Raw genomic sequence first — 25,815 nt, forward strand, 5'->3', positions numbered from 1 at the left:
ACAGAGGTCTCACATCATTTATGACCTGGATATACACAACATGTATAATCAGTATTTGTTAGATTTTTTTTTTTTTACAGAATAATTATATTGGTACACCTACTGGTGTGGATATAATTACAGCAATATGAATGTACCTTATATGTTATAGCATTTATTCTCCTCCTGATAGAGGAGACTATACACTACTAGTCTAGCATATATATTAATATGTACACTAGTATAAAGCACCTTTGTGGGTATATAAATGCACCAATACTTGTAGGAGAGAAAAGAAAGGGCAGAAATACACTGCTTTTATTATCTAAAGTAATCTAGAGGAAGGCATTTTGACTTCTCATTCAGGCAGTTAAAAAAAAATCTTGTTTTCTATTTGTTTGTTTAATTTGGAATGTACTGTATTCTATGGAGGACCATAATTCTTGAGAGATAAGGCATGAGAGTTAAAATGTATACTCACGGAGCCCCTCAACATTTTTCCAGCAGTAGTTAGGGACTTCCTAAATAAAAAGGCAAGGAGACTAAATAAGATAATGCACTATCACCACTCAACTATATAGAAGACAAAGGATTTGTAGCTGTATCAATCAGAAAGATGTAAGAAGAACCAGACTTCTGATTTTCTTCCCTTATAAGGTTTTTCATTGTTCTTTATTCCAACAACTGAAAAAAAAAATAAAAAAAACACCAAACCAAAACCACCCAACAACAAACCAACCCAGACAACTCTACTATCTTACTGGCATTTCAGCAAGACTGTCGCTGCTGAAAGCCAACTGTAGTTTCCACTGTCAGCTAGAGATTTCCCAGAAATGAAGTTTGTCTGTACTGACAATTGCACAGTGGAGGCTTTAATTATAAAATCCAGATAATAAACTATTGCTCATTTGTTAACTAATAGAACAGGAAAAGTAGAAAGTCTGATCCCTAAAATTTCTATCCCCTAAAGATCCTCTTTTTTTTTTCTTTTTTTTTTTTTTTTTTTGAGAAAGAGGATTTTTGTTTACAACACATACTTATTTCTTGTTTTCCTTGGAAGCTGTGGGAGAACTAGAAGTGTGAAAACAGAACAACCGCACACCAGCAGGGATAATATTTTAAACACACTATTTCTGGCTTTCTTCTTCTTCTATCTAGGTTGATGTTAAATGACCACTTAATGTCTTTGAGAAAGAAAAGACATTAAGGAAATATTTTGAAGCCTGGTGCTTTCAGTAGAAGCCTCTTTAATGTTAAGAACTTTGATATCTGGTCTGTCAAAATTTATGTTTCTGAGGGCTTTCTGATTTGAAGTCCTTGGCAATGCAGCTACATCAGCTACAGCACCAATCTTCTGATCAGGGCATTATTGCTTTCCTGGGCAGATTCTCTATTTTATTACAATAAAAAAAATTGCCTGCCATTTTGGGCAGACATTTATCTGTCCTTGAGGTTTACTGTTTAATCCCAGAAACGCTGACATTCACTTGAGAGCAAAGGATATGATTTCTGGGGAGGAGTAACTATTTAAAAAGGAAATCAGTTTTAAGGTAATCAGAATGTTATTTATGGTAGTTTTCTATTTCCCTTCAAATTGAAAGGTTTGGAAGTATTCAAGGCCAGGTTGGATGAGGCTCTGAGCAACCTGATCCAGTTGGAGACGTCCCTGCTTCTTGCAGAGGGGTTGGACTAGGTGACTTTTGAAGGTCCCTTCCAACACAAACTATCCTGTGATCCTACTTTAAATGTAAGTACTTGCCCTAGATGTAGTTCTTAACTTATCACTCCAAATCAAAAAGGTAAGACAAGACTCTTTAAAGCACAGAAATATATATATGGACTTCTGTACAGTCAGATTCCTAAAAATATGTTAGTAGTTTAAAAATCATTGGATGTTTGTTTTACAAAAATACACACTGGCGAAGTTTACTGCTTAGATAAAATTTCCCTTGTCCCTATTTACCTAGCACATTGAACTTCTCTGTTTACATAATGTAAGTCTGAACAGCTGCCTTTTTTTTCCTCATAGCCATACTTACTTCCAAGTTATTGACATTGTGACAGTTGATAGCCACAAAATCAACTGCCAAGTGCTATATTATCAGATGGTGCATTAATGGCATTTACTACGCAACTTTGCTCCACTTGCAATCCCCTCTCTTGCTAACTCCCTGCAGGACAGTTCTGAGCACTCCACGGCCCATCAAATGTCCATTCCTCCAGAAGAGTTGCACAACAGGCCAGGAAAAGCCGCAAGTTTAAGGGTTGGCATATCTCAGGGACTGCTGGAACAAGATAGGGGCACTTAATCCCATCAGGAAGCTGGGAATCTCACTTCCCAAAGGGTCATTTTTACACCTAGAAAGCTTTAGAAAAACTTTGAGAAAGCACTCAGTTGTCACTGATGCTAGCTGAGCTACCTGAAGGCTAACAGCATTTATCCCATTGTTTCTTTCCCAAGACTAGGATTTGGAGGATACTGGTGGATCAGTTAACGCGTGTTCACAGCCTGCTACAAACAAGGGAATCCCTAGCAGGAGCCAAAGCCTACCCTGTGGTTTTATGGCAGGTTAACTAACTCTGAACCCCAGTGCAGGCCAAGTGACTGGCAGTGAAGGAAAGACTGAGCTGTCTGAGCAAAGGCTGAGCTGTCGAATCGTTCACCTCTGCCCAAAAGGGTCGGTCTCGATGGTTCCCATCCTTCCAGCTGATCTCATAGGACCTCACTGGAGACAGTTCAACTCCCCAACCTGGCAGACAGTGACATTCTCTTTATTGTTTTCCTCAGGATTGCTTTTTCGCCACCTTACCAAGTGGGATCGGCTGTGGAGGAGTCCGAAGTGTGCCAAAACAAGTGCAAAAAGGGGGTGTGGGGGAAAAAGGCGCTGAGCGAGTTGCTAGATGAGCTCAAGCCGTGACACGTACCTTTGCCCTCACTCCTTCTCTCAGTATGACATAATATGACGGGTGCTGACAAATGAGCTTCAGCAAGTCTCGCTGCTGTAGTCGGAGGAGACAACACACCAAAAGATGTCTGCTCTGCCAGGAGCCTGCACAGCAGGCAGAGAAATGAGACACAGGTGCCGATGTTTCGGCTGCTCTGGTGTAAGACTGAGCCCCCAGTGAAGGTGAGCTCAATGCTTCGCGCTTTCGAAGTGGCTGAGGCAAAACTGCGTGTTCCCTTCCGTCAGCCCCGCCGAGGAGAGGTGGAAACCTCCATCAGAGGGGTGAGGGGGGGCAGGTGGGGTTAGTGACCTCTTATGCAGTCACAGCAAGATTTGCTAGCGCTGGCATGTCACCCCCGCACAAACATTCCCTGCCCCTTGGCGAGAGGGGTTGGTACAGCCATACCAGTGTCGTCAGAAAACCTCCTTCTGTAGGCAGGCCTTCAATTAGCATCTAATTAAATCGTGAGACATCAGCTCCACAGATCACATCGTGAAGTATTAAAAATGCTATTTTTCAGTTTCTCACGGATATAAAGAATACTCTTCCCCTCCTCCCTTTCTTTCTCCGGGGCCTTAGCGATTCAGCTCTTTGCACTAAAGTGGCCTGGCTTTCCAAAAGGAAGAATCTGAAAATAAGACTCAAAATGTTTAAAACTCTCTGCCCTAAAAAAGCATGGAGCAGTTTACCTGTAAACTCTGCTGACAAAAAAAAAAAAAGTGTGTAACAAGGTATCCATGCTTCAGTGATGCTTACCAATTAGTCTCATCGTCTAAAACAAATCTCCTTAAAATCATTTTGTCCACATGCTAACGTCCTGGTTTAGTCTCCTGGACGCTATTAAATACGTACCATGGAGGCAGGTGTAAGCAACAGATACGCAGGACGGAAAACTTTTGAAAATGAGATTCGAGAATGGAAAATAAGAAAATACAGAGTTAATTTTAGAAGGGAAGATAAAAGTTTATACAACGTAAGGATAAACAGAGCTTTACATGGCAGAGGGATAGCTCATATATAATTGAATGATGTAGGATTTTTAATTAAAACGTGGTGACGCCTTTCACGCTTGTGATACACAGCACTGTAAACAAACTTTGTGCATGTCGCAAGGCGCTGGTGACATTGTGAATTCCCTTGTTTCACACCGTCATGCCTTTATTTGTGACCTGTGCACCAGTGTTATATGGTGCCCGCTATGGCTTTGTTTGGGGAGCTGTGGAGAGGTCACAGGAAGTGCTCGGGAAGTGTCAGTGTCTGGTCCTGCCCTGGCTCTGCTGTTCCTCTGGGTGGTCCTTGTGCAGGAGGGTAGACACTCCGGAGGGCTCTGCCTGTCGTATTGGCAAGTTCACGGCTTAGCCTGGGAGTTACTGCAACTGCAGCCCAGCATCCTTCCACTCAGGTTTGGTACCCCTAAGGGGAATGAGAGAGCTCTTGCAGAGAGCCTGTGGGCTAGAGCAGGAATTTGCCCTTCCTTAGTGGTGATGCAGGTGTGTCATAGAGATTGTGATTGCTTGGGTTACAAACCCCTTCCAATATAATGATTTGGCGACTGTCACTGGGTGCAACCTGTATGCATGGGGAAAGAGTTCCCAACTTACGCAATGACAGTCTCTGTCACACACCATCATCATCACGCTTCCCACAAAAGTCAGGGCAAACCTATGAAGTAAAACAGTGCCAGTAAACAAAAATAAAGAAAATCACTACTCTTGGGATTTGTTTCTCCTGGTGTTTTATCTTTACATGGAAAAGTAACACATCTACTGCAAATGCTAGGTGTGAAAAACACACCATGCGTCAAGGCGGCAAGCACACTGTCCACCAGGAAACCTGATTTGCCAACAAAGGGCAGCAGTTGCCTTCCTGAAGAAGACATGACTTGTGGAATAAAAGTGTTTGCAACTCTGTGAACACCACTCTGCAAGTGGGGCTGTGGACTCGGCTTTCTAAGACACAGCTCTAACTCTCTAAGGCAGCTTTTCCTGATTGCAGATCTGCCTGACTCAGAATTTCACTCTCCAAAGGAGAAAAAGGGAGCTGTAACGACCAACTTCAGCTACAGCCAGAAGGTATCCCTCTCAGCACTCGACTTGTCAAAGTGGCAGCGTTACCCCTGATAAAAAGGTTAGATGTTCAGAGTCTACAAATACTTGATTCTGGCACAGGATTGTGCATGTAAATCAGAAAGAGGGAGAAAAATCAAAGGATTTGGGCATATCATAGCTTTTACATGACAAAAATGTGTGAACAGTACAACAATGCAGCAATAATGTTTTCTAATGGATCCAAATTTCGTAACATTGACATTTTGCAGTTTAATTAATCTTGCGTCCCTTGCTGATTATTACAGCTGCTCTCAGCTTACCGTGCCTGACTGATTTTTCAGATAAGCATTAAGGGATTAATAAGATTCAGAATTGTATCTTATTAATTATAACTCCACTTTAATGTGAAGTGTGTACCTAAATCAAATAAAGTCCGTTGACAATCCGTATCTCGCTGCATATGAATGTATCTGATCTAGGAGTCTTGCTTGGCTCTCGCTGGAGCTGCTGGGGAACAACTTTAGGGGCCTAGACCTGTGCTCAGTGTTATGCGTGGGGGGGTAGATGCTGCTGGGCTCAAGGAGAACAAACGTGGGGTATGTGACCCGCTCCTGCGTGTGCCAGGGCCTGGCATTTGCGGCTCAAGCAGCACCAACAGCGCGGGCTGCTCGTAGCCCTCGGAAGAAGATAACCAACGTGGGTTTTGCCTTTTTTGGGGGGTAGGTGAAACGTGCTGGGTTTCAACCAAAACGCCGGTGACGCCTGCGCTGTGCTGCGTGGGGCTCCGCGGGTGCGAGAGTGGCCCCCCCGCGGGGCGCGTCGTCCCCCCCGCCCCGTGTCCCGCGTGGATCCCCGGCGGCGACTGAGGTGCAGGGGGAGGAGACGACACGGGGACTGCGGGGCTTCTGCGGAGGCTTTGTTCGTTCGTTTGTTCAGCAAATCGCGGTCACGTTGCGTGTTGCGAGCGGAGCGGAGTAGTTATTCACTTTGTTTTCGCTTTTCGCGAGGCATCTTTAACCGAGCGGGTGCCGGGGACAGACCGGAGAGCCATCGCGGGATCGTCCCCCGTGGCCGGCCGGCGCGGAAACGGCGCTACCGAAAAACGGTTACGGCGGGGGAAGGCGGGGTTTCGTGTGGAAGCCAGGGACGCCGTTTGCCACGGTTTGACCCAAGCTGGCGCGGGGCGAAGCCGCGGAAAGGCCGGGAGGTGTTTCCCGCCAGCAGAGCCGCACGACCTGGCAGGCCCTTGGGGGTAAATAACTAGGAGAAGCACTATTTATGCTGTAACAGTTAAAGCTAAAAAAAAAAAAAAATCAAATAATTCCTCGCCCAGAAAAACCTCACCTGCCGCCTCGTGAAATACTCCGGTCTGGTGCTGAAAGTGCCGGACGTAAGATGCAGGGGCGGGAGGGGGTGTGCATTTGCAAGCCGCGCCTGGACGAGCCCGGGAGCCCCGGAGGGAGCCCCAGGAGGGCGAGGCTGGGTGCCGGTGCCCCCCGGGACGGCTCGGCGGCGGGGGGACCGCCGACATGCGAAGGGGGAATTCCTCAATGGCGCTGGCCACGCCCACTCCCTGGGAAGGCGGGGCTTGCGGGACCGCGGGTCCCGCCCTCCGCACGCACGTGTGGGAGACCCCCGCCGCTTGTTCCCCGCGGGCTGGCCGCGCCCCGCGGCAGTCGATTGGCTGCCTGGGCTTGCTGCGGGCGGGGAGTGGGCGGGGCGAGCCGCGCGGCGCGGTGCCGCGCCGGGCGGGCTCCACCCACGTGCGGCGGCGCCGCGCGAGCGGGCGGTGGGGGCGAGCACACATCCCGCACGTAGCCGGCGCGTTCATCCGCGCGGGGCCGCCTGCCGCCGCGGCCCATAAATCGGGCGGGAGCTGCTGGGCCTGGTTCCTAGGGCGGGGCTGAGCTAGGGGGATCCCGCACGCTGCTCGGGCGACGGCAACAGTAACAGCAGCGCAGCGCGGGGTTCTGTCAGCACCGCCGAGTCGCGGAGCGCAGCCGCGGCGAAAGTTTTGCCTCGCCTCGCCTGGCCCCGCACCGCGGCGGCGCCCCTGCCCGCCCCGGCCTGGAGCCGGCGGGCATCGCCTCCCAGCAGGGCATCGGCGCGCCCATCCCCGCAGTGCCATGCCGCTGGGGCACATCATGAGGCTGGACCTGGAGAGAATCGCCCAGGAGTACGTGGTGCCCTGCTTGCATGACATCGGCTTCTGCTACCTGGACAACTTCTTGGGGGAGGTGGTGGGGGACTGCGTGCTGGAGCGGGTGAAGCGGATGCACCGCGATGGCGAGCTGGCCGACGGGCAACTAGCCGGCCCCAGCCGCGGCGTCGCCAAGCGGCACCTCCGCGGCGACCAGATCAAGTGGATCGGGGGCACGGAGGAAGGCTGCGAGGCCATCAACTTCCTCCTCACGCTGATCGATCGGCTGGTGATGTACTGCGGCAGCCGGCTCGGCAAGTACTACGTGAAGGAGCGATCCAAGGTAAGGCTCCCGACCCGACCCGCAGCTCTCGGCGGGACCTGCCGGAAAGTTTACACGGGCTGCCTTCCCCCGCACCAGTCCCAGTGTCACGGCCCGCGGGTGTCCGTGGCTCAGGCGGCCCCGCCGGGCTGTCCTCGCAGCTCCGCTCCGGCCGGCGGAGGGGCCGTGCGCTGCCCCGGGAGCGCCGGCAGCGGCCGGGTGCGGGAGGAGGGGGAGTCTCGCTACAAACGCGGGGCTCCCGGTCCCTCGCCCCGCCGGTACAGGCAGCGACCTCCTCGGTTGCCGGACTCCGGCCCTAGCCCGTACCCCCCGCCCCGTGCCACCGGGGATCACCTCGCAGCCGTGCCGGGGTGCTGCAGGCTGCTCCTCGCTTCCCGACGGTGGGGCCGGAGCCCGCTGCACCTGGCGCCCCGGCCGTGGAGAGCGGGCACCACCAACGCGGGGCGCACCCTGCCGAAAAACCTCAGCCTTGACCGTGGCTGTCCTTGGGAAAACCGCCTCAGGTGGAGGGAAAATCTCCCTACCCCCTCCCTGCGCGCGTCAACGACTCAGGCCGATTATTGCGTTGTTGGCTCCCATGTGATAGCGTTATCAAAGGAGTTTCGATGGTCCAGCTCCTGCCAGCTGAAGAGTTCATCCTTTATGCGTTGGGTGTGCGGCACAAAATAAGGGATGCTCTGTTTAGGGTCAGCAAAGTTGTGGGGTTTGGTTTTTGGTTGTTTTTTTTTTTGTTTGTTTGTTTGTTTTGGCTTTTTTTTTTTTTTAAGAGGACAGTTGATTTTTCTAGCCTTTCTCGCTCAGAAATGGAGAGGACGCTTGTGTTACAAGTTTCTTTCCTAATGAAGTTTATCTGCACTTGTGATGCCATTACTTCAGTTTGAGATAACTTGGCTTTTCTTTCCTTGCCTGTTTTGTTGTGGCAGAATGGACTGGCTTGGAATTAAGTTTGCTTCATTGTCCCAAATGCTGAAAGTGCCCCTATTTCCTAATTTCCAACTTGAATTCCATAATATATAGCATATTCTCAAAACATCCACTTCTGTCAGAGCTGTGCCAGAAATAGAAGCGATGAAACTTTTAACAAATTGCAAAAGTGAAAAGTTAGGCATTTCTCTTGGTCCTAGCTCGCACTGAACTAAGGGAACGTGTGAGTGGTGCTGAGGATTTTTTCTTTTTCACAGAAAACGAATAAAACAGTATGGTGATGTTTACCAGTTGCTTGGGAACACCTTAAAACCTGTTCATGCACACCCTCTCCACTTCCACATGATCCTGGGAATAATAAAAGGTTGAAACATTGCTCCTCTGCTTAGCTCTTGACCATCAGTTAGGTTAAAGCTTGGGGAGTTTTGGTTTAAAACGTGAGTAGACTGGATTTCACTTACTCCTGGTGGGAGCCTGGTGTTAGGAGGTATAAATAACCGCTCTGCTTTGGCATGCCTTTAAGGTCATCCTAGTTCTTTCTCCGGGTGACTTCTGTTTGCCTGATTTCTGTGGAAAGTGCATTGCCGGCCACCTGGAGGGGACAAACCAGGGGCTCGTGTTAAAGTTGGACTGGCATGAAAAGAGATTGTCCAGCGTTTCTACAAGGTATTTGGAGAAAGAATCAACTGGATGCCTGAAGGCTGTTGGCACTGGCTGGGGAGAAGGGTCTTTTGAGGAGTGACCTTGGGTTTTAGGGAGGATTTTAAAACTGGGTTGTGGTGTTCTTGCAGTCATTTTTTGTACAAATAGTAATAACAGAGAGGACATAACTTGTTTTATAAATGGATACTGAGCTACTTGCTGTAAAGAGAGAGACTTTCGGCTCTTGTGATTTAGTGTGGAAGGTTTTGGACTCCAAACAGTGCATGGAAGGGCTACACTGCAGGTGAGGGCTGAAAGGACTCAATGTCATTTGTAAAACTAAATGCAGAGGAACTTCCATCAGAAATTAATAGTAACCAATCCCCTTATTATACTAATAAGTACCATGGATCTGTGAGGCCCTGGAATAGCAGCTGCTGTCTGTAACTGAGATGTGGGACGCCTTCAGCAGGAACATCATTCCTGTGAGTAACCAGCTGACTCCTACAGTGCATGTGGGTTCTCACGTCACCTGTAGAATCATAAAATAATTGGAGTTGGAAGGGACCATTAAAGGTCATCTAGTCCAACCCCCCTGCAAGGAGCAGGGACATCTCCAACTGGATCAGGTTGCTCAGAGCCCCGTCCAACCTGACCTTGAACGTTTCCAGGGATGGGGCATCCACCACCTCTCTGGGCAACCTGTTCCAGTGTTCTACCACTGTTATTGTGTTAAAAAAAAAAAAAGTTCATTATATCTAATCTAAATCTATCTCCTTTTAGTTTAAAACTGTTACCCCTCATTTTATTACAACAGGCCTGGAGTTTTTCCCTATCTTTCCTGTAGGCCCCCTTTAGGTATTGGAACTGTAGACGTTTCACTTATACCGTTAAACCTGCCCATTTTGCTTATCTTCTGAAGTCTTGTGAATGCATACAGAAAACCTCCATATTCAAATTCAGTGTATTTTTATTTTGTTTGTTAGATTATACATATAAATGGATGTCCAGAAAATGTCCATGGCTTAACATTTGGAGTTGCATTGGGTTTTCCTGAGCAACTGGACCAGAACATCTTAGCTGGCCATGTACTATTATAGAATCATAGAATGGTTAGAGTTGGAAGGGACCTTCAAAGGTCATCTAGTCCAACCCCCCTGCAAGGACCAGGGACATCCCCAACTAGATCACGTTGCTCAGAGCCTCATCCAACCTGGCCTTGAACGTTTCCAGGGATGGGGCATCCACGACCTCTCTGGGCAACCTGTTCCAGTGCTCTACAACCCTCATTGTAAAAAATTTTTTCCTAATATCCAATCTAAATCTACCTCCCTCTATTCTGAAACCGTGACCCCTCATTCTATCACAACAGGCCCTACTGAACAGCCTCTCCCAATCTTTCTTATAGGCCCCCTTGAGGTACTGGAAGACCGCTATCAGGTCTCCCCGGAGCCTCCTGTTCTCCAGGCTGAACAGCCCCAACTCTCTCAGCCTGTCCTCATAAGAAAGGTGCTCCAGCCCTCTTGTCATCTTCATGGCCCTCCTCTGGACCTTCTTCAGCTGGTCCATGTCCTTCTGATGCTGGGGGCTCCGGAACTGGATACATTACTCCAGGTGGGGTCTCACCAGGGCAGAGTAGAGGGGGAGAATCACCTCCCTCAACCTGCTGGCCATGCTACTCTTGATGCAGCCCAGAATGTGGTTGGTGTTCTGGGCTGCAAGGGCGCATTGCTGTTGAGCTTCTCGTCCACCAGCACTCCCAAGTCCTTCTCCTTAGGACTCCCCTTGATCCATTCTCCGCCCAGCCTGTATTTGTGCCTGGGATTGCCACGACACAGGTGCAGGACCTTGCACTTGGCCTGGTTGAACTTCATGAGGTTGGCATGGGCCCACCTCTCCAGCCTGTCAAGGTCCCTCTGGATGGCATCCCTCCCTTCCAGCGTGTCAACGGCACCACAACTTGGTGTCATCGGTGAACTTGCTGAGGGTGCAGTCTATCCCACTGTCCATGTCCCTGACAAAGGTGTAAAAAAAGATGATAATTTCTTGGTTTGGGATATAGGTATTAGATGGGGCTAGGAGTCCAGACCATTTTTTTTTTTTTTAAATGTAAGCCTTTGGCTGCATGTTAACTCCTTTTCTCATGGAAATGAGCATCATCATTCTTTAGAAGTTTATGCTTTTAAAACAATAGCATGACTTTAATCTCACCAAGGCATCGTTGACCCAGGCGAGTCTTCTCGGTGTGAGAAGATCCATGTCCTTGTGCAGAGGGATGCTCTGGCCTGAGGACAGAGGTCATCCTGGTTTTGAGGACCTATCTCCACTCTGTTGGAGATTTGACGCTTGGTGGAGAGAAGCTGGCGAGTGGTTTTGGCTGGGAAGTGATGCCACAGCTTGATCTCCATGGTCAGTCACCTGGAGTGGCCCTGGGCCAGGTGCTGCTCCAGGGACCGTGGGTGAAAGGGTGATGTGCTGCAGCTGCTGACTGCTCAGGTCCCAAAGCCCCTTTTGAGGTTAACTGGGGTTTGCAGGGGCTTGGGGGGATTGCAGAGATGATACTGTCTGTAGAATGTTTGAGTCCACTTGCAAATGAATATTACTTGGGTGCAAAGGTGGCACAGGTGCCTGCCAGGTATTGTAAAATTTTCTAGGTGGCAATTGCAAAGTTTTGTAGGTGGTGAAATGTCTGCCCTGTAGAAAAAAATAATCCCTATAGTATAAATAAATCAAAGCAACAGCACTTAAAAACAAAACAAAACAAAAACAAGGCAGGAAAATATTTCAGAAGAGAAACTGTTTGAGAAATTTCTCCTTCAAGACATAAGAAAGAAAACTTTTTAAAAGTTAGAAGCTGCAGATGTGACGGGTGCTATGGAGTTTGGGTTATCTGTCTCTTTGGCAGCCACAAATGCTCCAGAGCCTGGGGAGCCCTGGGCCCTGGAAGTCCCACCTGTGGGGCGGCAGGGGCCAGCAGGATCCAGGTCGGCTGGCTGGTGTGCAGAGTTGTAGAAGCTGCATTTGTGGCGAGATGCTTGGGTACGCACCTGCCGCTGCGAGGCTGTGGCTGTTGCCCCCTTTTGTGTTTTGTCTCTGCTGGGGAAGGGGCAGGGCAGCTCTCCCTGTGGTCAGCCAGGGTCCCCGAGCAATGCCATCAGCGCCCGCAGCCTGGGGCCACCTCAGCTGATTCAGCACTTGACATGCTGCCAGTGGGCTGCATTGGTCCTCACGGGCGAGGGGTGGAAGGTACTTTGAACTGGTGTGGCTGCGTTCTGCATGGACTCTGCACCCTTGTCCCGCTCTGCGTCACTGCTACCATCTTGGGTGCCGTCATGGGTTGAAATCCACGTGGAAGTTGCCTTTGGCAACCTCAAGCTCATCTTGTTCTTGCTGGACACCAGTGAGCACTGCTGGTTAGAAAACAAGGCAAGAAGTCATAGTCTGAAGAGCTGACCCATGTTGAAAGAAATCCATGACTGATGTCTTTAGCTCAGAACCCAACTGCTTGCATTCAGTGTCAAGTATATGGCTTGAAGTTAAAAAAAAGTGGTTTTGATATGAGATCAGTTTATTTAAAAGTCCCTGTGGGCTATGAACACTCTTGAAAACTCAGTTCAAATTCTCTATGTGGGCCTTTAACTTTTTTATGGGATGTTTCCTGCATCCTATCTGTGTAGCAACAACACCTCCCTGCACACCCCGCCCTGACTGTCGCAGGAGAAACAAATCTTTTGTGGTGGCACTCCTTGGCTAGCAACTGTTTCCTGAAAACCAGACCAGGTCCTTCTGTCTACCACAGGACCAGGTGTTCTTAGGTAGGTTTTGGAACACGGCCTGTCTAATAGGTTCTTTACAAGAGTTCTGTTCCTGAGGATTGAAGAAATGGATGAAGTCACAGGCTTAAGTTGAGTGGTTTTACCAAATCCCTCATAACTCGGGTGATGAGGTGAGATATTTTTATATTTATATATGAAGAAAGAGAAATTCCACAGCATTCCAGTTCTCTTCTTTACAATTAAAATGCAGAGTGAAATGCTGCATTTTCTGATTTGTGGTGTGGATGTAAGGAGCAGGGTAACGAAAAACTGGCTGTGGAGCTGAAGAGCAATACTGGCTATTGAGATATACTGCTTTATTACACGTTACAAAGGATTTTTGATACTTGCGTAGCAGCATGCCTTGCAATTAACTCACAATGGGAGGTCTGATGAATACTACCATCCAGAAGAAATATGCGTAATTTTTCTTTCTTCTAATCAAATGCACATGTTCTGGCGTAATGGGTAAGTTCAAATCTGTTCTTCTGGCTGGCTGCTGGCAGAGTCCAGACCCATTGGAACTGTAAATACAACAGACAAGTCGTTTTATGATATCAAACTGAGGAATTCAGCATTGGCACAAATCCTAGAGTTGCTTTGGCTCAGTGTCAAAACTGATGTTTATATCTGTGTTTGTCAAGCAAGATTAGTTAGCCTGGTTAATTATACACAGGAATGTATCATTTTTGCTTGACAATCAGAGCATTCAATGAGTATAAGCCTGGGCATATTAGCTCTTATTTTTGTTCTTCATCAAATTATTCTCAATGACTTTTTGAAACTTTCAAAAGATACTACTTCTCTGAAAAAGGCACTTGAAGAACCTTTCAGGTTGCTTCTTCACTCAGCAGGGGCAGGGTATTGGAGAAATTGGTCAATATTCTATGTTCAGCGATGCACATGTCCGTAAGTGAGTTCAGAAATGTGAGTAGCTTCTATGGAATGGTGTTTGAGCTCATATTTGGGTATTGGAAGTTACAAGCAGCCTGAATTTGGTACCTGTTGTGTATCATCACTCTTAAGAACCTGACTGTAGTGCAATGCTAGACTAGTATTGTATGGTGGAAAAAAATGTACTGTCTTCAGTGGGCATGAAACCAGAGCCTTTGGCAGCCATGTGGCTACTATTGGTCCTCCTTTCCCTCTCTTACAGAGGAGAAGTCTGTAGCCACCTAATAACCTTTCTTTTACACTGTGTTAGGAACCGGTCTGCGTGCTTTGCAGTCATAGTCACCAAGGAAGACAGAAGGTGACTAATCCTGTAAGGAAAGGGAAATAAGTTTGAGCTCTGAAGCAATGTAAAGAGCAGAGTGGTCTGCATGTGTTGTGGCATCAGGACAGGTTACTTGCCTTTTTTATAGTGTCTGTAGTTTTGCCATCAGGCAGTGCATAATGAGTCTTATTAGACTCCGGAGTTACACAGCTGATGGCAAAGTGGTGAGATTTTTCAGTCTATCCCACACTGGTAGCACATTTCCCTTAGTGCCTTCTTATCCATTACATTGGTAGCAGTCTTTCCAAGAACCATTACATCAGCTCTCAAACCCAGAGACTTGCAGTGGTAGCCCTACTGGTGTGCCTGCCAATCTCCCGATTACTTGCATGCCCTAAGTAAATATGTGCCTCTCTGTTTTTTTATGAGGGCTCATTGCTCATGAAACGTCATAGAATAGAGTAATAGAATCATAGAATGGTTTGGATTGGAAGGGACCTTTAAAGGTCATCTAGTTCAACCCCCCCTGCAAGAAGCAGGGACATCTTCAACTGGATCAGGTAGTTCAGAGCCCCATCCAATTTGGCCTTAAAGGTTTCCAGGGATGGGGCATCCACCACCTCTCTGGGCAACCTGTTCCAGTGTTGCACCACCCTTATCGTAAAAAAAATTTCTTCATTGTAGCTAGTCTAAATCTACCCCCTTTTTGTTTAAAACCATTACCCCTTGTCCTATTGCTACAGGCCCTGCTAAAGAAGTTTGTCTCTGTCTTTCTGATAGGTCCCCTTGAAGTGCTGAAAGGCTGCAATAAGGTCTCCCTGGAGCTTTCTCTTCTCCAGGCTGAACAGCCCCAACTCTCTCAGCCTGTCCTCACAGCAGAGGTGCTCCAGCCCTCTGAACATCTTCATGGCCCTCCTCTGGACTCACCCCAACAGGTTCATGTCCTTCTTATGTTGAGGGCACCAGAACTGGACACAGTACTCCAGGTGGGGTCTCATGAGAGCAGAGTAGAGAGACAGAATCACCTCCCTTGACCTGCTGGCCACACTTATTTTGATGCAGCCCAGGATGCAGCTGGCTTTCTGGGCAACAAGTATTCCTTGCTGGCTCATGTTGAGCTTCTCATCCACCAAAATGTTAATGTAAATCTTCCACAGCTCTGTGGGGAGGGATGCTGTAATACAGATGGTATTAATGCCTCTGATTACAGGGAGTGTTTGTCCTTTGGACTGGCGGGAGGTGTGTACAGCAGTGCAAGTCAGAGCATCCTTGGGAGAGCCACCTGGGAAAATGGCAAGATTCAGAGTTCAGTGCGTCTTCCTGCTGAGCTGGCATTTTGGGAGGGAGGTCCTTGCTATTAATATTTGTACACAGCCTTTTCCCAAGGTAATTATTAATGAATAATTCAGTTCATTACAGGTCACTGCTAATAACGGTATAAAGTTAAATGGAGATGCATTGATGCAGGGCAGCATGTACACAGTAAAAGTGAACTTGTTTCTTTGCATTAAGAATTCCAGCTGTCTGTGTTAATCCCAGAGTCTTTATTTGATTTCACTGTAAACTCTTATTTCTTTGACTTCCAAACTTATCTGGATGGTGGTTTCACGTAATACAGCCTCACCCTGCATGTTGCTTCCTGAGCAATTTGCTTGGTTTAGTACGTGGAAGCATCTTTCTCCTACGCTGCACAGATTTTATTTTTTCCCTAGAGGAGTGGTGGTGGTGATGTTCAACAGTGTTTGTACTCCCTCAGCGATTCCTTTCTGTATGTGGAAGGGATGGGATAGGGAGAGAAGATAAAACCACAATGACCCGAACATGAATGCGTTTTTCATCAGATGAAATCTTGATGTTTGCTGAACAGACCTGACACACTTTGAAGAGACCGATACTTTTGTCAAATGTTTCAAGATGACTCTTACGAAGTCAAAGTACTTTTTTTTTTTTTTTTTTTTTTTTTTTTTAGATATTAATTTTAAAAAAAGTTTTCTCCTGCTTCTGTTTCAATTGGATTGCCTTTTCCCGTTGTGTAATAGGTCAGGGGCAAGTGGTCCTTCAGCACCAGCAGGCCACATAGCGCTCATCCATCTTGCGATGGATGGCTTGTGAAAATGAGGAGGTCAGGAAGGGGAGCCTGTGAATAAGTGCTGCTGGTTTTAGATTTATGGAGAAGCAGGATGTGTGCATACCAACTCAAGGGAATTTGAAGTGCTGAGTTGGGTTTATCATAACTGTAATCCCTCTGTCACAAAGCTGAAGACTGAAACAATGTTGTTAGAAAGCTGCCAGCAGCACAAGACTCCCTAAGCTTCTGTGAAAAAGTTTTATTGGATTAGTAGAAGAGCTCTTGGGTAGAGGTATTTTGGGAACTGCTGCTGGTACCTCTGCCTAGGGCAGCTGATGGCCCCTTGATGGGCTCCAGGGTGAATTACTGATGCATTGGCGCAGAACATAGGGGAGCTTGACAAAAGATTTTGATTGATGCACAGCATTACATAGCAATTTGGTTTGGACCTTTTGTTGCTTTGAAAAAAGATGACAGGGAGTTGGCCAGAAAAGCAAGAAGGTGTCTCTAGCTGTTCAGGCAATGAAATGGAGGAAGAAAAACAGATGAAGGAGGCTTGTGCCAAGTGATCTATCTCCTACTGTTTAAACTATTCACAGGCATGTCATCCCATCAGCACACCGCTCCTGATGACCGTTCCTGCGAGTGACTTGGAGAAGGCTGTAAGCCCCATTTTCCCCTCCATCACTCACTCACACATATGCATCTCCTATCTCTCCGTGGCAGAAAGGAGCTTTTTCTTACAGTGATTTTTCTCTTGTCATTGTGTTTTGATAAGATTAGTGGACAAAGAAACTTAGTGCCACCATACAAAGCACTTAATGGAAAGCAGTTGATTAAAAAGCTACTTGTTGCTCTGATTTTTCACCGATAAAGTAATGCAAGAGATTTTGCTGATGATAAAGGTTCTGTAGAGGCTTACTTAATGATCATGCCACCAGCCACTCGGTTTAAAATGAATAGTATAAATTGCTGGAGTACAGCAGAGCACACTGTCTGTGCAGAATGGAAGCAGTTTGTCCAGAGCTTTGTCAGCTGGAAATGGCAGGATAGCCATGTCTTTTGCCAAACATGAGGGAATTGCATCCTACTTCGTAGCAAAAAGATAACAATTTTGATTCTTCTATATATCTAGTTCATATGAATCCTTTGGTCACAGTGCTCTCTTCTATGCTTTCTTTTTGGACCTGAAAATCCAAACAAGACATATGTTTGTGTTGTCTGTAAGTCATAATAATTAATCATTGTTTATGTTGTTTTGCACTGTAATTTTTTATACAAATTGATATGGCAAATAGTTTTAAAGTTTTGGCTCCAGTTCAGCAATTCACTTAAGTACTTTTTTTTTTTTTCATAAAGGCTCTTTGAAATCAATTGGACTGAGGCACATCCTTTGGTGCTTGGCTTAGACTATGCTGGAGTATGTTTAGAAGACTTCAGGAACAGTTGCAGTGATTTCTTGTGCCGTCCCTGGTCTTTGTGTACATGTTGTCTTATTTCTGAAATATGGACCATCTTTCACTTGGTGTTTTGGGAGGGAGCAAGGAGCCTTACTTCATGGAAGTTATAGATAGCAGTTGTGATTTTTATCTGACCCTTGCCATTGACTGTCATGCAGCAAACCTGCCTCATACATACAGTAGCAGTTACTCCAGTAATGTGCATAGAATCATAGAATGGTTAGGGTTGGAAGGGACCTTCAAAGGTCATCTAGTCCAACCCCCCTGCAAGGAGCAGGGACATCCCCAACTAGATCAGGTTGCTCAGAGCCTCATCCAACCTGGCCTTGAACATTTCCAGGGATGGGGCATCCACCACCTCTCTGGGCACCCTGTTCCAGTGTTCTATAACCCTCAATGTAAAAATGTTTTTCCTAATATCCAATCTAAATCTACCTCCCTCTATTTTAAAACCATTACCCCTCATTCTATCACAACAGGCCCTACTGAACAGCCTCTCCCCATCTTTCTTGTAGGCCCCCTTGAGGTACTGGAAGACCGCTGTCAGGTCTCCCCAGAGCCTCCTCTTCTCCAGGCTGAACAGCCCCAACTCTCTCAGCCTGTCCTCATAGGAAAGGTGCTCCAGCCCTTTTATCATCTTTGTGGCCCTCCTCTGGACCTTCTCCAACTGGTCCATGTCCTTCTTATGTTGGGGGCTCCAGAACTGGACACAGTACTCCAGGTGGGGTCTCACCAGGGCAGAGCAGAGGGGCAGAATCACCTCCCTCGACCTGCTGGCCACACTTCTCTTGATGCAGCCCAGGATTCGGTTGGCCTTCTGGGCTGCAAGGGCACATTGCTGGCTCACGCTGAGCTTCTCGTCCACGAGCACTCCCAAGTCCTTCTCCTCAGGGCTGCTCTCAATCCATTCTCTGCCCAGCCTGTATTTGTGCCTGGGATTGCCACGACCCAGGTGCAGGACCTTGCACTTGGCCTGGTTGAACTTCATGAGGTTGGCACGGGCCCACCTCTCCAGCCTGTCAAGGTCCCTCTGGATGGCATCCCTCCCTTCCAGTGTGTCAACGGCACCATACAGGGAGATAAATGCTAGTCAGTGCAGGCTGGGGAACGCCACCTGGAATGGGAAAAGCCTGGGGTGCAAGGCACTTTCAGCACTCCTAGGCAGCGGGCTTTGAGGCTGTGGATGCTGGCATGGAGCCTCCCGACTGCCCTGAGGCTCTGGGGAGTGTTGAAAGTCTCTTTCATGCAGCCCCTTGCTGGACCATGCAGATAGGAAAAAAAAAGGCAGAATTAGGGGAATTTGGGAGAGGAAATATTAAAAAAGAGAGAGGAGGAATGAGGGGCAAGTGTCAGTTAGTTCTTGCCTGTTCCTAGGTTGTTAACAGTCTTAGGGTGTTGTGCTTTCTGCTGAAGACTGTATATGTAACTGCACCTTTCCCTTCTGATTTCCTGTAGGGCATCTGGTAGAAGTGGTTTGAGAAGTGGAAAAAGGAGAAGCTTCATTGTAAATGCTGTAACATGTCCTGCTATTAAGGCATATAAACCATGGCATATGACTAGATGTGTTCTTTATAGTATTATTCACCAGTGCTTCTGCTTCCCTAAATTAAGTTGTCCTCTGTCTTCCATTGTCTGTGGAGCATGTGCATGCTGTCTCTGAAGCAGGCCAAGAGGAAGGGTCACTGCCTGGTTAACTGTTTTACAGACTTCCTCTTCACGGAGGAGCAATGACAGGATTTGCAAATGCCAGTCCTTATTGCCAAATTTACTATAATTCAACATTTGATGGTTGTCAAAGGCTGAAGTGTCAAGGTTGTGCATTTTACTGCTGTATTTCTCAGTACATAACTTGGCATCTAACTGGTGACCTAAGGGCTCAGTGCCAGTCTGATGCTCATAGTGATAATTTCTTGGCAAGGATGAAAATGTAGCTGACATGTTTTTTGTTTGTTTCTTTACACCTATCTAAGATGTCTGCAACTGAAACAAATACAGTTTATTTTCTTTCTTCGTTTACTTTTGGCTTTTGCTGCACTTGGTTAAAAGCCTGTTTCACTGCTTACCATCTGTAGAAGCTGTTGCTGCTGACTAAGAGCTGTGTTAGTGCAATGTCTTGGCTGCCCTTAGGAAAGGCACCAGTTGTGTGACCATAGCTATGGGCAGACATAGTACCTACTTCATCCCCACACCTAAATATGCATATATACCCCTATAGCTCTGACTTGCCACCACATATCGGTACTGCCTTCCCTCTCTGCGTTTCCCACTGCAGAGAAGCACTTGCACCCCACACCTTGAGCAAAGCCAGCTGCAGCCCCTCACCAAGGGGTTTCTTACTCCCACTCTTACCACAGCCTGTCATGCCAGTGCAGCCATCACCTCTTGTCTCCATCCCAGGGAACAGGAGGGACAGGGATGAGGCCTGCTGCTTCTGATTGCCCAACCAGCTGGCATCCTGGGAGAGCAGCCCCTGTCCAACCTCCAGCTTGGTTTGCCGCTAGCCACCCCTGCGGTGACTCCCAGTACGTGCTGCTCTTGTCACACTGTCTGCCAGAGAGGAAAGGTTTTGGAGAGGAAGAGGAAGAAGGAGGGAACAGAGCCAGAAAGACCACTCCAGACTTTCTGCATCCTCAGGAAACATCCTGAACCCACACCAGACTACCTCCCTGTTCAATGGTTGCTGTGCTTCCTGCAGAAGCTACCTTAAATGCCGAAGAACGTTATAACTTTAATTCCCAGTCCTGAACTGGGTTTTGAGAGACCTCCCAAGGGCCATTGCTTCAGTGAGCAGCGGTGGGAATGGCTGGGTAAGGCTACAGAGGGGTGGCAGCAATGCACCAGAGGGCCAGAGGGGAAGCTGAGGAGGACACCCTTCAGGCATGGCTGTATCCCTGTGCATGGCCACTGCCCTGGCTGGCAAGTCGAGGCCCGTGGCAGCGGCCGCAATGCAGCTGCACTGCTGTCTGGCAGTGGTGGCATAAATCCATGGGAGAGACTTGACCACTGGAAAAAGAGAAGTGGGAATTCAGCAGCCCGTGTTGAAATTTGGAGTCTGATGTTGCCTCACAGCTGGATTTAGATCCAGGCTGTCTTGCCTGTAAGCTGAGAGCTTTTGTGAATAGCTCTAAGATGTGCAAATGCAAGGCTGGAGCTCAGTCGGTTGTGTGTGTGCATGTCTGCGTTTCTGCACGCTTTCTTTGTTCTGAGTTGCCTGGTTTCTGTTTACACACATCTTACTGGTGCGAGTACCAACTGTGTAGATGGTACAAGGGACAGGCACTACAACACTTAGAAAGATTTGTGGTGTTTGGTTTGTTGTTTTTACTAATACATTTTTGTTGCCTAACCTTGGAACAGGTATATAGCTATATTATTACAAAATTACTTTGAATCTGAGTAACTTGTTTCCCTTCCTGTGTGGAAAGATGCTGTGTCATTGTGTACACATTCATTCCCTTTAATTGCACCTGCACTAGAGGGATTGTGCTGTTGTAATGTACGTGTGTAGTCAGAGCAGCACAACTTTACGTGATGGCAAAACCTTAGAGGTAATGACTGCATGCATTGTTTAGGCAAAGCAGAGATTATTTCTGGTGGTAACTTATTATAGGTGATTTTAATGAGTTTTATCCATAAATATTAATGTGCACAAAATTTTATACGGGAATAAATGTACTGTTAGCTAGGCAAGGTCCTCTGAAAAGGTGGTGGAGGAGCAAAAGATGGGTGAGGAGTGAGTGAGATGGCCTCCTTCTGAAGTTAACAGAGGAGATAACTGGTCTCATCAATTAGCCTTAATTTGGTGCTACTGCTGTGACAACAAACACTTGAACCATTCCTCTCTCCCTTTACATAGGGTGGTAATGTCTCAGAAGCCCACATGGTTCTAAGTTTTGGAAGGACCCTTGAGGTTTATTTGGGGTGCCTGCCAAGTGTGACAGCACTAGTCTGAACCCTACCTTCCTCTCTGGCCACGGAGAGAGACTTTGACTGAGCCAAAGGGGATGAAGAAAAACATCTCCCTGGTGTGGGGCTACCTCTGCCACAGTGGGAGCTTGCGAGGTCTTGAGGGGTATTGCTGGCAGTGGCCTCAAGGAGGGACTGTGCTGTGCAGCCGGGGCCTCCCTGACCCCTCGGTGTGTCCACGTTGAGGTGCTGGTTTGTCACCTCTGCCTGCGGGCACCCGGGGTGCCCTCTGCAAGCCTCCAAAGGGTAACGCTCCCAGGAAGTATCAAGGGTGCTGCCTACCACGTGTGAGCTGATTAAAGTCTTATGGGCCATGTTACTCACTTGCCCTGGCTCCACGGGCTAAAAATAAATGAATAATAGTAAAAAAGGGATGTTGGCCAGCCTGGGCAACTCTGACACCAGCAAAACGCAGCTTGTCTGTCTTGTGGGCGTCTTCCCTGACCTTTATTAACGCACCCACAAGAGCATCAAAATACATAGAGTTCTTTAAATGTTGTAGGGAAAAAAAGGTGGTCTAATCCTCTGGGTGATTAGTAGCGGAATTGAAAAGGTGTTAAGTGCTGACAAAGAATGAAAGGCTGGAATATTTAAGGAACTATGGAATTATCTTTCTACTACATAGGTGAGGATATCTGTGCTGGTTACCATGCCTTTATTCCCCGCTGAGAACCTGAACATCCAGGGACGGTCCTTACAGATTTCCATAATGAGCCTGCACTTACTCATGAATTTTCTTTTCTGTGGGGGTGGCGCTTGTCACAGTGTCCCCCGGGACTCATTACGGGGGATGCTTTCTCTTTCTGCATTGATTGCTGGCGATACTTTCTTATCCTGGTTTGGGTCTTGGGGGAGAGGAGGAGACTGAAAGAGTTTTCTGGGTGATGAAAGAGGGATTCAAGAACAGGGAAAAGTAATCCTAAAATTTAATTAAACAGTGGTTTTTTTTTAAAGTGCGGGAAATAAGCGTGTGTGCAGCAGGAGGGGGAGGGAGACCAGTAAGAACCAGAACAGAGAAGCGCCTTGAGTGTGTCTGTGCCGCGAGCGTCGGTTTCCCCCTCTTCCCTCCGCAGCCTCGCTGTGAAGCGTACTCTGGAGTAAAGTTTGCGTTTGATCGCCGATTGCCTCACGCTCCGCACGTAGCTCTGTCGTTAAGCCATCATCTCGCTGGCCCAAAGCCAGGGCTTGGCGGCGCAGGGGCGGGCGGTCTTTCTGAACTGAGGCAGCCTTTATTGATACATTGATGCACTGCGCATGTTTACAGCTGCTAATTGGAGACCTAATCTGAATATCCTTGACTGAACTAATTCAGGGGCAATAGCCTTTTAAATTTCAGGTCCTGCCGTGATGGTATGCCTGCTCTTCACAGCGCCCTAATCTCTTCTGGAACTGTATGTGGGCTGTGTGTGTGTGCAAGGCACAACAGCTGGGAAATGTTGCAGCTGAAAATGTGGTTTTGGGTTAGAGGAGGATGTAAAATAAAAATCTTACCTGATTTTACCGTTGCAAAAGATGAGAGAAGCACTGAGGAACTGGAGAAAAGTGTTAATTGACATACATGCAGAAATACGTAGACTAATCAAGCATACAAGGAAGGAGGTTAATCCTTTTAATTATCAGAAAAGACAAAGATGCTCACTGCAAGGACAGTTGTGATCCTATAGCAATTTTAGATTTGTTTCCTTAAATTTCAGTATTCTGTTTTGTCCTAGCCATGGCCAGAGGCTGACCACAGAGAATTTGGGAGATGATCTGAAAGCTAGAGGTGTTATTTTACCTGGCTTAAAAAAAAAAAAAAAGCAGCAATGTAGACAGTATACAGCAGAAGATGAATGTGTGGGACTCTTTCGCCCAGGAAACCACAAGTCAGATGTCTCTCCTTGGAAGCCTGGAGAATGTCCCCCTTGGGCAGGTCCTGTTGCAGTTTCCTGAATTGCCTCTTCACTTTAGGATCCCAGGGAGTATCCAGCAACGGGGACAGCTCGACAAAGCTCACCGCTGTCTCCAAAGCTTGATTCCCAAATGCTCCCTATTCTCTTGGCAGTCGTGGACGGCCACTGCTGACACAAGGCATTGGCTGTTCCATGTGTTCCCACTTCACAGTGCCGCTGCTCTGGCAGCCAGCTTGAACTTGAAGGGTGTCCAGATTTATCTCTAAGTGGGTGTTCTTCTAAGAAAAGAAATAAAAAATAGTCACAAGCTGAAGCTGTTCTTCACATTAATAGGGCTCTTCAGGCCATGAAGAACTAAATTTTGTTGCCAATTTTTAGAAAAGCTTCCTAAGCCCCATCATAGATGCATTTAATAGGGAGCTCATTTTTAAAGCAGCATCAATCTGCCATGTAGCTTCCTAACAGACAGATTCCATAAGACTTGAAAGCTTATTAGGGGATCCTTGAGCTACCACTAGATAACATGCCAGTCATCAACATCTGTGTGGCATGGAGATAATCCATGAACAGAGCTTTCATGGGTGGGTCTTTGTTTCTACCCTTAGTTTTAAAAGAAATTTAATAAGCAGGAACAGTTTTCATCTAATGTTAATTAGAATAATATCAGGTGATAATAGCCTTTTCGTTGGTCAGCAAAGATAATCCAGTATCTCTGCATCTTTTTCCTGCAGATGAGAGCAGTACTCTTTCCCACAATTCCTACTCTCAGGCTGTTCCTCAAAAAATTCTCCAAAATGTACCTCTATGCACCTGGAAACAATAATCAAGCTACAACGGTTTATACAAAAGACCAACTAGAATAAAAAGGGAGAGATGAGGTTTCCAGTTCTTGGAAGATCTGAATCTGATGATTGAGGTCGCATACATGCAGGGATAAGGAAGTACAAGACGACCACCTGGCTAAAATGCTATCCATGGAAATACGATTTTTGTACAGTTTTAAGTACTTTCCCAGCAGCAAGGTATTATTTGAAAAAGAAAAAAAAAAGGTGATGGTGGTGGGCCTCATGAAAAGAGCATTGTGTTCCTGAGATGAGAAATTTTGAGAATGAACATATTCTCACTTGTGCAGCTGCATCTCTGGCCATAGAAATATCTTCTCCTTTCCTCTCAACTTTTCAGGGTTGCTGATATAATACAAGAGCAAGGAGCAAAAGTAGCTGTGATCCTTTTAATCTGTCCAAGATACAGTGCTCCAGAGATAAGTCACTTACTGGTGCAGAGTCCTATCAGTCTTTTGTATCTTGTTTGCCACGGCTTATTTGGCCATTCAGCAGAGACTTGTCACCTGCATCCAAGGAACCTCTGTTGTGTGGGGCTACTTCTGCAAGCTAAGGAAGGACATACTCAGCAAACTATGCTTGTAGCTGAGTTTGTGGAGTTTGATATGCTTTGTGTTTCATGAAAGAAGGTAACTGCCCCAGGATTTTTATTGTTATTTCTGTTGGCTTTTTTGTTTTTTAGATGTCTTCCATATGGCTTCAGTTTAGGCCTCCATATGGACATGAAAGTTGAAGTAAAAAGGTATAGGTGTCTTCCCCTGCCAATTCTAGCCCTTTCCCCAGTGTTTCCTAATTTCTGAAAATAGACTTCTTCCTCACACAAGCTTTCCCTTCTCTTGCCTCCACCTCTGAGCAAGAAGCTGATCAAAGAGGAAGTGGATAGGTTTAGCTCTGTAAATCCAACAGCTGTTTGGCTAAGACTGATAATCAAGTTACGGGTAAGGAAATGAGGTACTGGTTTCTCATGCAGTACTGCCACTGAAGCCCATTTCATGTTTTGCATGACTGAAGTGAGCAGGGTTTCACCCCCTCTTGGAATTGGTGATTCCCTTTCCAGCAGGCACGAAGCTTAATGTCTCTTTTTTTTTTTTGTGTTTTAACATAATTTTCTTCCCTCTGTACCCTCCCATCTCAATACAGTATTAAATTAGACCAATTTTCCTAGTTCATGCTTCAGTATAGCAATTGGAGTGTTTTAACTTTCATAAATTCAAATAAACTAATATTTAATAAAGTTCATGAATATTTTATACTTAGCCATTATAAGCTACATGGTAGAAAACACTTGGGTGCAATTGGGTGCAACAAGAAAGTACTTAAGGAACATCCTGTTGTGCCTATGTCAGACAAGCCTCAACTGAGAATCTCTTGTCTTTGATCATGAAATGTCAGACTACTCATGTTCTTTTAACGTAGAGCATACTGTGTGCCTTTCCCTTTCTGGCTGTACAGACTGCGCGTGCCTACAAACTAAAATCAGGTTGGGTACAATATGCACTCAGACCTAAGTCAATCAAGTGAATCCTGGTAGTCC

At 46.8% G+C, this 25,815-nt stretch overlaps 1 protein-coding gene across 1 annotated transcript in view; it reads left to right on the forward strand.

Annotated features, from left to right (window-relative positions):
* The first annotated feature begins 6,877 nt into the window (after nucleotides 1–6,877).
* Nucleotides 6,878–25,815, forward strand: part of EGLN3 (egl-9 family hypoxia inducible factor 3) — a 32,161-nt gene continuing 13,223 nt past the window's right edge. Inside the window, exon 1 of the mRNA XM_086748774.1 lies at nucleotides 6,878–7,456. Within this exon, the coding sequence (XP_086604900.1) occupies nucleotides 7,100–7,456 (357 nt within the window). The 5' untranslated portion in view covers nucleotides 6,878–7,099. The remainder of the gene's footprint in view (nucleotides 7,457–25,815) is intronic.

Source organism: Chlamydotis macqueenii, chromosome 5, assembly GCF_036417535.1.
Source record: "Chlamydotis macqueenii isolate bChlMac1 chromosome 5, bChlMac1.mat, whole genome shotgun sequence".
NCBI classification, from domain to species: Eukaryota; Metazoa; Chordata; class Aves; order Otidiformes; family Otididae; genus Chlamydotis; species Chlamydotis macqueenii.